At 43.5% G+C, this 13,563-nt stretch overlaps 1 protein-coding gene across 2 annotated transcripts in view; it reads right to left on the bottom strand.

The window, feature by feature from the left end:
- The window catches only part of LOC131592838 (exocyst complex component 4), a 292,946-nt gene that overhangs the window by 195,185 nt on the left and 84,198 nt on the right, over positions 1 to 13,563 (bottom strand). For both annotated transcript variants that reach the window (XM_058864649.1, XM_058864650.1), the window contains exon 9: positions 10,827 to 10,915. In XM_058864649.1, coding sequence (XP_058720632.1) covers positions 10,827 to 10,915 — 89 coding nt within the window. The remainder of the gene's footprint in view (positions 1 to 10,826; positions 10,916 to 13,563) is intronic.

A 13,563-nucleotide genomic window follows, 5' to 3' on the forward strand; every position in this document is an offset into this window, starting at 1 on the left:
ATGAGATCTGTGGTGAGGATTTGATGCACCCAATGTTTCGAGGAAAAAGAATCAGTCTGGCTTTCTCCAGCACACTTGGAACAACCTCCTGCAGGCAGCTGCATGAGTTTTATGTGGAGAAAACACAGAAAAATCTGCTTTCAACAACTTCTCCGCCTTTGTGGTGACTGCAAGGCTCAAAAGACTGGCAAGGGAAGCGGGAAAATTTGGGAAATTGATATCCAGAGCATGAATTTAAATGCAGGCCCTGGTGTGCACATTGATGTGGGGAACTGCAAACACCACTTGGAACATGGAACACCCTCCCCGCCCTCTTTGCTTTAGGAAATCACAACAGTGTGGCACATTAATGACTATACAGGGTGACCAATCTCTGCCTGGTGTATAATCATATCATATATAATAATATAATAATATAATAATATATATAATAATATATATAATATAATAGTATCTGATATCTAATACTAATATATATAATATATAATATATAATATATAATATATAATATATAATATATAATATATAATATATAATATATAATATATAATATATAATATATAATATATAATATATAACATATAACATATAATATATAATATATAAAAATAAAATAAAATAAAATAAAATAAAAATAATAACAACAACAACAACAACAACCACAACAACAACAACAACAATAATAATAATAATAATAATAATAATAATAACAACAATAATAATAATAATAATAATAATAATGTTGTAATAATTCATGGGGAGGAGACTTCACATGAGCCAATTAATGCTATCCTGGTCACCACTGGAGACACAAAACCCAAGGACTCTGTGACAGCACCAAACATTTGCTGAAACTCTGAACCTATTGATGAAAAGAGAGAGACCTGTTGTCATAAGGAAAAAAGGGGCCTCATAATTTTAGGAGGAGAGAGGGAGCATCCACAGAAGAAAAGCCACGTCAAGGCAACAATCCTGGCACTCCTGAGAAGTCCTAACACTCCCAAATTCTCCAGGAAACTGAGGTAGAGAAATGTCTCACATTTTGCCCAAAATCACATTTTCTGGTGAATTCAGGTAAACTTGGAAAGAACAGCCCTAGAACCTTCCCAAGGCACCTTTCCCTCCTGCTTCAGCTAACCCAGATCCTTCCAGCTCCGATCACTCCAGGATGTGCAACTCCACCAGATTTATAAGGTTCAGAAATAACCTTTGAGGCCTGGAATAACTCAAAAATGTACTCAAGGCCCCCAATCACTTACAGGTTTTTGATCCCAAAACCCAGCCTTCCCCTTTGGAGAAGAACGTGGATTCACCCAGGCCATGTCCCAGAGGATGCTGACCACAAGGATCACCCCACGGAGCCTCCACTCCTCACGTTATTTTTATCCCCCGAGAGGTTCTCGGGGCCTGTTTGAGAGGAAGGTTCGGTTTTCCCAGTGCTGGGTGGTCCAGCCCAAAATTTTTCAATTAATGCATCCAAGTTCACACCTCTCATTCCAGTTAAATTGGAATAATCACCAAAATGAGCTCCTTTAAAGATGGATTCAACATGCACATGATGTCCTTCTATGACTTCACCCGATGGACTTTTGAACAGAATTTAAATTATGAGGCTGCCACCTCATTTAAAGGCCAAACCATCATAGGGAGCCACCTGCTCTGGAATGCACAATTCCAGTCAAGCTCCAAAACCAACAAAAATCCAGGAGATAAGAGATTTCAAATCCCATTGACAGGAGGATTCAAAGTTCTGCTGCTTTTATCAGGAAAAAAAATCTTCACCATGAGGGCACAGGGTGCCCAGAGCAGCTGTGGCTGCCCCTGGATCCCTGGAATGCCCAAGACCAGGCTGGACAGGGCTTGGAGCAGCCTGGGATGGTGGAAGGTGTCCCTGCCCATGACAGGGGGTGGAACTGGATGATTTTAAGGTCCCTTCCAACCTAAACCAGTCTCTGATTCCACGATTCTCACAGACATTCCTTCTCTCCATCTCCAGCCTCCATAAAAACCCCCTTTTCCCTTCACATCTCCTCACATTATTACTGGATGTAAAACCTTATTCAAGGAAACTCTCCTCACCTGGAAAACATCCGTATTTCTGTGTCCTGATAAGGAAATATTCTAACACCCCCCATGATCTATGAAACAAAAAACCCAACAGCAATTGATGCACTTGGCCCACAGAGCCCTTGAGAATTGGCTTTTCTATCTTCACATCCCTAAATCACATCCTGTCACTGATTAAAGTTCCATCCTCATCCTGCAGAAGAGAATCACCTCCTCAGCACACATTTATCTCCTCACAAAAGACAGGGAAGAATGGATCTATGAAGGCTGTTGCCTTTTTTTTGGCAGTAATTTCTATGATGCACAAATGGAAACACAGGAGAGTGTGTGTGTAAAATGGGTAACAACCAACATTAAATCAAATGTGTAGCATTTTAATCATTTAATTAGGTAAAAATTACTTTCTCCCCAACAGTTCTTCCTTATTAGGAAAAACTCAAGACATCTACAGATCCTCCAACTGTTATTCCAACTCGAAGCCACAAAAGTCTTTGGAGCATCTGGCGTGTTTTGTGCTCCGTGGCAGCCTCGTTCTCTTTGAATTGAGTGATTTATTACCACCTAACCTCAGCCTCTGATGAGATTATGCTGCCAATTTGTGCATCCTTTTCCGAGAGAGGGCTCTGGAACCCGGGCTTTGGGCTGAGCGTGGTGAATCTCAATTAAAGGCTGACCTTTACAAGATGAGGGAAATGTTAATTCATGCTCACCTAAATGGCTTTAACCCTCTTTGAAAGCAGAGTTTTCTGAGCCTGCCCATTCCTCTGCCACTGGAAAGTTCCATTTCAACATTATTAAGATAAAAACCTCTTGGCTGCGAGGGGAAAACCCCAAATGCTAATGCAGCTGTCTGGGGTGCATTTGTTATGCTCCTTGAAAAACAACGATGTCGCATTTTGAAGGGATTTCAGACACAGATTAGAGGCAGCAGAATGACAGGGCCAGAGATTAAACACTTCTTTACCCCCTGAACAGGTACAAGAGCAGCAGCAGCTCCCTCCACACTCACCCTCAAGGTCTCTGTTGGAATTTGCCATCCCCTGTGATGTGGAATTACTTCCTGGAGAAGTCTCAGCTTGAAAGGTATAAAATTTGCAGAAGAGGCAAGAAAGCGGCTCGGTCCCCGCAGATAATTGTGTTGGGCTGTTTTTTAAATTAGGATTATACACTCCATCAAATGGGAGAAAGAAAAGGAATGTTTCAGCAATGTATTTATCAAGGTCTTGCTAAGCAAGCTGGTGAAAACAAAGAAATTTGACCTGCAAAAATGATGGATGTGGAGAAACTTCAATATGAAAAGAAGAACCTGATGAAAAATTCAAATGGCAGCAAGATTTCAATAGAAAACATAAACATCCATGAGCATCTCAGGACTCTACACTATCTAAAAGGCCAGAAGAAACAAAAGAAAAAAAAAAAATATACAATGCCAAGACAGCAATTAATCACTCTAGAAAAAAAGGAGGAATCACTGAATATCCTCAGCTGGAAGGGACCCACAAGGATCAGAGTCCAAATATATTGTGTGTATACATATGTAGTATAAATCTCTTCTCAGCACTATGTATAAAGGAAATTTATTGCAGTTTTGGCCTGTCTGGTGACTCAAGATCCCAAAAAAAATCAGCATTAACTGATCAACTTCCACCAGGTTGAATTCTGACCCAGCCAATCTGAACTCCCATGGATATTTTATTCCTCATTTCACAGCCTAACTCCACGGTGTTTAAATAAATGGTTCACTACTGACATTTAGGCAAAAGCACAAATTCTGTGGCTCAGTACTTCCAAAAGCCTGCTCCTCCTGGAAAAAAACTCCAGTAATTGATATAAAACAGGGTATTATAGATCACAGGCATAAACATTCTCCACCTATTCTGTTCTAATCTGCATAATACAAGATAATTCCATGTTGTCTTTGTAAATTCACCACAAAGCCCTCAAATGCTTCAGTAATCCAGATTCAAAGCTGGAAAGGAGCTGTAAATAAATGCCTTGAAAATCAAGGATTGCTTTGCAAACAAGGCACTGGGAACACAGCGAGTCCCAGTTGTAACAACACAACCCAATCAGTCCTGGCTGGAGCAACTTCCAGCAAAATGAGTGGGAGTGGAGAATATTTCTGGGATATTTCATAGAAGAAGGATGGTTCTTCCTCACACAAGAGTGGAGAGAAGCATGGCAGAAGTGGGAGAGTTTTGAGGATGGAGAATCCAGGCTGGTGACAGAACTCAAAGCATTGATTCTCCATCTCTATTTGAGAAACTCCTCTCCTCATACACCACCTCCATGCTCTTATTTTTGGTTTTCCTGTACCAAAAGGACCATGTGGCACCTGAGGGGTGTTTGGGCTCTGAAGTGATGTGGTGGGTCTAGCTGAGAACCGTGTAAGGGCTAAAGATTAAAGGGAGAGGAGCCTGAGGTCAAGACTGGGGTGGGGAGGCCCAGAGCAGCTGTGGATCCCTGCAAGTGTCCAAGGCCAGGCTGGATGAGGCTTGGAGCACCCTGGGATAGTGGAAGGAGTCCCTGCCCATGGAAATGGGGCTGGAACTGGGTGATCTTTAAGGTCCTTTCCAACCCAAACCTTTCCATGACAGTGACACCACCGGTGCTCTGGAACTGGCAGCAAATATCGTCCTGGCACCAAAATTCCTCCTCCTGCCTTACCTTGCTCAAAGTCCCCGACACAAAGCAGAGATTTCACAGCCCAAGCCTGACTTTCAACACCTCCCATCTCCCTGAGAAGTCACAAGAATTAAGTGGGAAATTCAACCCCTCCAAATGTTCTCTGGGATTAAGAGAGATGCCCTGATCCTTTTTCACAGACTCCACTGCTGGCTGAGGTCAGCCTTTAATAAGCAGCCAATACACACATTTAGACACCTGGAAGGGATCAAAAACATTGTCAAAAAGGATAAAAACAAACCCACATGGATGGGAAAAGGAGGGCTGACCCCACCCAGCAATGGGAACCTGTTGCTGTAGATGAAATGCCGAACGTGCTCTCCCCAACATCGGGAGCTCTTTGCACTGACAAAGCAAAGGGACCCTCCTGCCTCCTTTTTTTAGGTGTCTCCCTCTGAATTGTTGTAGCTTTAATAACAATCTCTGAGGAAGAATCAAGAAACAAACGATTTTCTTACACATAATCCCCTTTTTGCTGTCAAGAGCCTGACCCCAGTTTGATAATCTCATTTCCTGAGAATCAAAACGCTGGAAATTTAAGCTTCCTAGAGTGTTAATTGTGGCCCTGCTCCATTGCTAATCAAAAAATTGGATGTTTTGCATGAAAATGGTGCTCTAATTAATTCTCAGTCATAAAGCAGCCCGGTTTTAATAACCCCTCCTTGATTGGGCAGCCTTTGAAGAGGCCGTGCCGTTAATCCGCTACACCGGGACAAACACACGCCGAGGAATTCAGGAGTGGCTTTCCAGGGGCTGGGGGAGCTGATTGCTTCAGAACTGGCAAAACCCTGAAAATCCCTGCTCTCCCCCCTCGCCCAGCCCTGCCCAAGCTCAAAGCCAACTGTGATCCTGCACATCACCAGGAGACAAAAGCAGTGGTGTGACAGGAAATTCGGGATATCACATCAGCTCCCCCTCCTCGGCCGATTTTTCCGCTGGTTTCTTCCCCGTCCTTCCTTAAGGAATATTTTTAACCAGCACAGGCCACTTGTCACAACATCTCCTTTAACCAGACACGAATCCCCTTCCCTCTCCCCCTCCCCACCACCTCTGACTGACAACACATTATCATCCGCATCTCGCCGAGGTGCTGAACCGAATTTTCATTATCCCAAATGTCAGCATCGGTTTCTGTCACTGCTGAGCACAGCTGGCTCCCTCCAGCAGCCCTTGGGTGAATCCAAATGGAACAAGGCACCTACAAATAACTGCATTTTCCCTGGACCTGGCCTTACATCATGCCCTTGTCATATCAGATCAAGCGTGCCTCTGCTGCTATTTCTTGGCGTCAAAATCTTAATTAGCAGAGTTTCTCGTTGGTTTTCTTTAATTACTTAAAACCTTATGGTGAGGAATTTTTCGGGCTTGGGTGGGGAATGGATGAGCAGCAGAGTGGGGAGTAACACAAATCCACTTCCCAAATTTAGACTTGTGTCAGAGGCACATTTAAGGCTTTTCATTTATCACCCAGCCAGCAAGAAAAAGAATCCCCGGAGTTTCTAAAAATGACCCACTATAATTTACTGTGTTGTTATACCAGAGCTTTGTTTTATTGCCACATCTGCCATCCTTTGCCAGAGGTGAGCAACCTGGAAGGTTCCTAAAATCCCAGACTGATTGGGGTTGGAAGGGACCTTAAAATTATCCAGTTCCACCCCTGCCATGGGCAGGGACACCTCCCACTGTCCCAGGGTGCTCCAGCCTGGCCTTGGATGTTCCAAGGTGTGGAAATGCTCTCCACTTCCAGCTGAACTACTGGGCAGCTTTTAGATATTTGAGTGTTGCATATTTAAAATCCACAAGAGCCTCTTACATTCCATTTTTAGTATATAAATATATTGATATAATACTCTTACTACTCCCACCAAGAGTGAAATACCTATAGAAAAGTTCTGGGTATTTAAAATCACCTGTGAAAAACTGAAACTTCAGAGTCCCAGAATGGTTTGCTTAAAAATCATCTCATTCAATTCCCCTCCCGTTCCTTCAAACAGAACCAAGGGGAACTTATCCAATTCTTTTTTTTTTTTTTCAAGTAGGAAGAAGTGCACTGCACCTCTGGAATGCTCTGGACAGAAACTGCCTAAATAACTTCATAAAGTATTGAATCTTTGCTGCTTCAGTTCAGCACACAAAATGTGTCCAGTAGGTGGGAGGATTCAGCTCTGGGGCACAAATTTCATCCTTTGTTCTATTAAAGACTTTCTCTGTGAAGTCAGGTGATTTTTTTCCTCCTTTCCTTGTACAACAAGCCCTGTCCCAAATTCCAGTGCCAGCAGAGCACAAACTCATCCTCAAGTTGCCAAAGCAGCAGGATTAGAGACAAAATTTTCCATAAAAACCCCAGAAGAAATGAAAAGGAAATAAAACAAAGGCATGACAACAATCCAAGAATATTTTCTATCCTTCAACGGAGCACAAATATTTGTAGGAGTGATTCCTCAAGGAACAGCACATGGAGCATCCTCCTGAGTGGCAGGGCAGCCACTGTTTGTCTGTCTATAAATCAATACCTTCAATAATCAATAAAAATCAGTGGGATGGAACACGGGACTGAGTGCTGATTCTGGAATTCTGATCCTACTCCTGCTCCCATCATCCTTCCCTGGACAATCCATCCCACATTCCCTATAAAATCCTGCTCTACAAAGCCATGGAGGAGGTGAATTACTGCAGAAATGCTCTGAGCTTCCAGGGGGAAAGAAACAACAAGCCTCAAATTTTGGGGGTGTTGAGCAGGTGTGGAATCCACTCACATCCTCAGGAACCACGGGAGATCCAGAGCACTTCCCATTCCATGGGCAGCCCCAGCCCAGCTGCAGGACAGGGCAGAGCTGAGCTGGCTGTGACTCACAGAGCGGCACCTGCTTGGGATTCCCAACCAAACCCAGCCTAAACAGAGTGTACAAATCCAAAATATCTCCCTTTGAACAGAAATCTGTTCAGGAAGTGAAGTGCAAAAAGCAGAAGAGGGGCAAGGGATGAAGTGGCAGCCGGTATTCCGTGCCATTCGGAGAATCATGGAATGCTTTGGGTGGGAAGGGACCTCAAATCCCATCCAGTGCCACCCCTGCCACCTCCCACTGTCCCAGGTTGCTCCAAGCCCCAATGTCCAGCCTTGCCTTGGACATTCCAGGGATCCAGGGGCAGCCACAGCTGCTCTGGGAATTCCAGCCCAGCCAGGAATTCCTTCCCCAGATCCCATCCATCCCTGCCCTCTGGCAGTGGAAGCCATTCCCTGTGTCCTGTCCCTCCAGGCCTTGTCCCCAGTCCCTCTCCAGCTCTCCTGGAGCCCCTCCAGGCCCTGGAATGTGCTGGAAGCTCTCCCTGGATCCTTCTCCTCTCCAGGGGAACATTCCCAGCTCTCCCCAGCCTGTACCAGTCCAGAAGGAAATATTTCACTTCTGTACTTGCCCCCACCTTGTTTTTAATGACAGTTGTCAGAGAACTTGTGTGGCCAACTTCAAGGGAAAAACACCTGGCCAAAGTCTTTCTCCTGCAATTGCAGTGGAATGAGGCAGAAGAATTCCAGCTCTAAATCACTTGCAGCAGGTCCCTTTCCCCCACTGAGGGATAATGTGAGCCTCATGCTCTGCACTATTTCAGTCCAAATCAAAGGGGTTAATGACAAAGCATCACTCTGATCTTCACACATTTTTAAGGCTATTTAAATTAAATTCTTATTTCAAAAAAGTTAGCGTGAGCTAAACTTTTATAAATTCCTTTCTTTTCATGCATATGTTTCTTTGAAGATCTTTTCAGGAAAAAAGATTCCCTAACAAGTCACCCTCCCCCTGCTGCCACTGAAAAATCATCCCTGTGGATAAGGCTGTTGGGAACAGAAACTGTGCAGTGTTCACAGAAGACAGAGTGTCACATGTCTGCTTTCCACTAACCTGATTGAACAATTAAACTGTATTTCTCTTTAAAAGGGATAAAAAAATAATAAAAAAAATAAATATATATATATATAAAAAAAAAAAAATCCAAATGCAGATCTTGCTGTGGTCTGGGATTCAGGAAGATTAATGAGCAACCTAAAAGGGAACAGCAGCTCATAATAGAGACAGAGGTTACTGCATTTTTAACGTGAAGTTCAAAGGGAAACTTATTCTTGATGGTTCAACTGCAAAGGATCTCAGCAAAGTCATCTCATCTATTGTCCTCACTGCCTCCCCACACTGACTTTTTGTCACCTATTGCATCACATCCAGGCTCTTCCAATTGAGCTGCAGAGGGCAGCAGGGTCTTGGCCCTCTCCACACTAATTCCTGTTTTGTCCTTTACTTCTCTGGCACATCCTGGGCTTTGTTCTTCCCCACCCCGCGCTCCCTGGGCAGCCTGAGCAGCTCTGCTGCATCCTCCTCTCCTGGAGGTGCTCCCAGTGGCCTGCTCATCCCAAATGCTGGCCCAGGATTTGTTTTGTATCCGTAAGGAAACACTCTTCCATGAAATCTGGCTCTGAATGAGCTCCAAACTCAGGGCAGGAGCTCTTTAAAACCCTCAGTGTAACAGCAATAACCACAAAAATCCCCAAATCTCAGGGCACCTGGAGGAGGACACAGATCTGGAGAGCATCAGTTCCATTCTCTGCTTGCTTTTGAAGCCACATGGACAGCCAGGAAATGACAGAAGGCAACAGGACTCATCCCAAAGGGACAGAAAATTCTGGAGCAAGTCCTGCAGGCTCCCTGATGGCCCCAAAAAGCTCAAAATTTTCAACAGCTGCAAAATTCTTGGCTTTGAGCCCACATTTGTCCCACACAGTTTGTAACAGAGAGCTCATAATTATGGAGAATTAACTACTTAAATCCTCCTGGAATAAAACCTGATAATGGGATGGAACAGCTTAACCACATCCCACTGACCTGGGGGACATTTCCCAGCCGATCCTGGACATGTGACACTTCTGAAGGTGAAAACCTGAACCTCAAAAGGCAGAGAGCTGTGAGCTCAACACCTCCCAAGGGTGTAAAAGGTGAGATCCCAGTTTAGCTGACAGGTATCTCCCCTTCCCTTCACTCCCAGGAGCTGTGGGATCAGGGGGTGGGCAGCTGTCACCCTCAGCACGTCCTGAGCTCAGGTTCTTCCTCCTCAGTCCACCCAAAAGGATCTCAGAATTCACCACAGAACCATTAACAGCCCTGATCATCAATGCTCAGATCACCTCTGCAGTCACCCAAGTGAATAAAACAAGAGCAATCTCTGCCCCTCGAGGCTTTTTTTCACACCCTTGTGGGTTTGAGTTGCTGGGGACAGGTTATGAAAGGAGGAAGGGAACACGAAGGCATCAGAAAATTCTCTTGCAAATTATAAAACATTCTCAATTAAAACCCAGCTGAAAATTATCATGGACAGGAAATTCTGGGAGAAATTCTGCCCCTGGTCATTGCTGTAATAGTTGAAGAGCATAAATTATTTTCTTGTCATGATTAGCCCAGGAAGAAACTGGAATAGACACAAAAGAATTTAGTCCTGCTGTACATTATCATGGCAATCTTAGGATAGTCCCTTGATTCTCCTGCCAAACCCAAGCACTGGATCACTCAGGAAAAACAAGTGCAATGATGCCATGCCTGGAGCAGGAAACTCTTCCCTGGGCACACAAACCACTTGCCATGGGCAATATAAATCAGCAAAAGCAGCCCAAGTCCCCTGATTCACCATCTGCCAACACTCTGCAGCTCCTCAAGTGTACAAAACACAAAGAATTGGTCACTTTAGTCCATCCAGCTTCAAATTTGAGTTCAGCTCAGCCCCCAAAGCAATGTAAGTATCACAGTAAGGAAATAAATTCCAGTTAAAAATCCAAGGTAGCTCCAATACCCAAACTCAATGCTCAAGGTGAGGTTGTTTGTATTTCACCCATTGTTTTATGAGTATTTTTTAAGACCTCGACCTCCAGCTGAAAATGCTGAGAGAATAAAGGGAAACCTTTCACAACTTCATAATAAAAAAGAGCTTAAAACCTGGGGAGATTGAGAGCAGAGATCAATACCTGCCAGAGGCTGGACAGGATATTCCAGCTCCAGCAGAAGGGAATTTTCCAACTGCCCCAGGATCCCTTTCCATACCTTGCAGCTCCCCACTCCTGCTGTACAGCTCCCTCCTCTGCTCCCGCAGGTAGGCACTCATGCTGATGGCATGGGATGAGGATTCAAACCTGGAAATTCAAAGGAATCTGGTCAATCCAGGCACTCAGCCAGCCCTGGAAGCATCCTTCTTGTGAGCACCACTCAGCTCTGGGTAATACAAAATGTAAATATATTATTCTCCTGGAAACTGGGGACAAATCAATTATTATTTATTGTATGGTTCTAATAATCAATGAGGACCAATCCAAATATTTCCCAACTATTTCTGCCCCATCAACAGGATTTTTGAGAACAGTAAAAGGCCCCAAACTGGGCCCTGATCTGCCAGCTCAGTGACTCAGGACAGCTCCATGTCCCTGTCACCACAAGTGTCCCATGGCCAAGGGCTTCATGCCTGACCTGCCTGAGCTCCAGGCAGGCACTTCCCCAAAAAAAACCAACCCTGGGAGTGCCTGGATGGGCTCTGGGGACCAGGGAGAAGGGAGCTCGTGGTGGGGACAAAGCACCTTCAAACAGTCCAAGTGGACTCCAGACCTGGAAAGGAAACGTCTGTCACAGGAAGAGCTCAAAGTGTTGATGGTCTGCTGTAACATTCCTCATTCCCTCCCCAATTCCATGGTTCAGGAAGATGGAATCAGCCCCAGGGCTGCCCAGAGGGACCCTGCAAACATGAGCATCCCACCAGAGACAGGAGAAAGCATTTCACAGCTTTTCTGGGCACTAGTGTTAAGATTATTACTATTAATGAGGCTTTTCTGCTCTAATTTGGACTGTGAGTGTTGATGTTATTGCGACTGAACTAATAACAATTTACCAAAATACAACAAACCCTTTGGATTTTAATTAAATGAGCTGTAAATTCTTGGCTCTGTGTTCCCCACGTGCTCCCTTCTGGTCCCAGTGAGACAATAACAGCAGCATTATCTCACTGGCCTTTCCAGGCACCAAACCCACATCTCATCCCTTCTTTTCCAGAACCATCCAGCTTTTCTCCCCTATTTCCCTTCCTCTGCCACCTCCTGGAGCTGCTCTTCCCCACATTCCTGTTCCCACTTAACTCCTCTACCCTTGTAACTCCCTTCCCACAAAGCTTTCAAAATATTTTTGTATTGCACAGAATTACAGCCAAGTCTGGGACTGATTTATTGGGTGTTCAGCTCTTGCTTGTACAATTCACTGTCTTATTTCCCGATTTCCATCTTGGAAATCTGAGCTGGCAACCTGAGCATGCCCTTGGCTACTTTGGGGAAGAGAAGAAACCCAGGTTTATGATGGCATAAATTATCCAAATTCCCAAATTACCCTTCATCTGAAGCTTTCTTTTTCAAGCCAATATTGCAACTAAATAAGTAATTTATTAAAAATTATATATCTTATATATTACATATTACATATTATATACTATTATATATTATATATTATATATTATATATTATATATTATATATTATATAGTATATTATATATTATATAGTATATAGTATCTAGTATATAATACATTGCATATTATATATTATTATTATATATTATATATTATATAATACATTGCATATTATATTATATATTATATATTATATATTATATATTATATATTATATATTATATATTATATATTATATATTATATATTATATATTATATATTATATATTATATATTATATATATTAGATAAGATCTATTAGATATTAGAAATCATATAATATATATTATTTCTACTTTTTTCCTAAATGCCAAACTACCATTTTACACCATTTTACAGGAAATAAGGATTCCAAGTTTCTTCTAAATACCAGCTCCTGATTTCCAGAGAGCAGGACACAACTTCCCTCTATTCCCTGAAGACACAACTAGCAGAAATATTTAATATTAATTAAATTAGCTTAATATTTAATATTAATTAAATGAGCTCACAGCTACCAGAGGACACAGCACCAACACCTGTGAGCAAAACACGAGGTGGAGCCCTGCCCTAAGAGGCTGCTGAGGAAGGAAATGCAGATTTGTGGTGACAAGAGGAAAGCTCCTCAATCTGGACAGGGCTAATGGAAAGGCAGGGAAAAGAGCCTGGCACGGAAAACGCCAAAGATGGGAGGGGAGACAAGAATAACACTCCATCAAACATGTACAAACCTCAGTGGGCTGAGAAATTCCATTTCAAGGGAGATTTCCATAGATAGGGTGACAGCTGACAGCAGCCAGATAAGCAAATGAGAGATCCCAGTAAGTGCTGCTGTCACTGCGGGGACGGCACCGCTCGGTGACAGCGCCAGGAGTGGTGAGAGATGCTGCTCCCACGAGGTGATTCACCTTCCTCTAAACCATTACTGCCACCTCCTCTCTGCTGACAAACTCTACCCAGCTCCAGGTGAGACAGAGCAGCCTCATTCCTCAAACTGCAATCCCAAACTTTGTCCTCAAACCCCAGACTTGGGTCCTTGTACACCCAGGAACACACACGGGATGAGCAGCCCTGTTTTGTTCCAATATCCATCTGCAGGTCAGAGAAAATTCCAAGTGGAATTCTTAGCCCAAAACAGCCATGGGGAGGGGGTTAAAAATAGGGTGAGGGGTAATAATCATGGGTTGACAGAGGAAGGAGGCAACACTTAACCTCTAATAACAGGAGGTTACAGGAGAGCTCATCCTGGGAGAGCAAAGAACGTGGAAGACTTGGATTTCTAACTGGGATCTCAGGTACTATGAGAGGACATCTACTG

Source organism: Poecile atricapillus, chromosome Z (genome assembly GCF_030490865.1).
Source record: "Poecile atricapillus isolate bPoeAtr1 chromosome Z, bPoeAtr1.hap1, whole genome shotgun sequence".
In the NCBI taxonomy this organism is placed as follows: Eukaryota; Metazoa; Chordata; class Aves; order Passeriformes; family Paridae; genus Poecile; species Poecile atricapillus.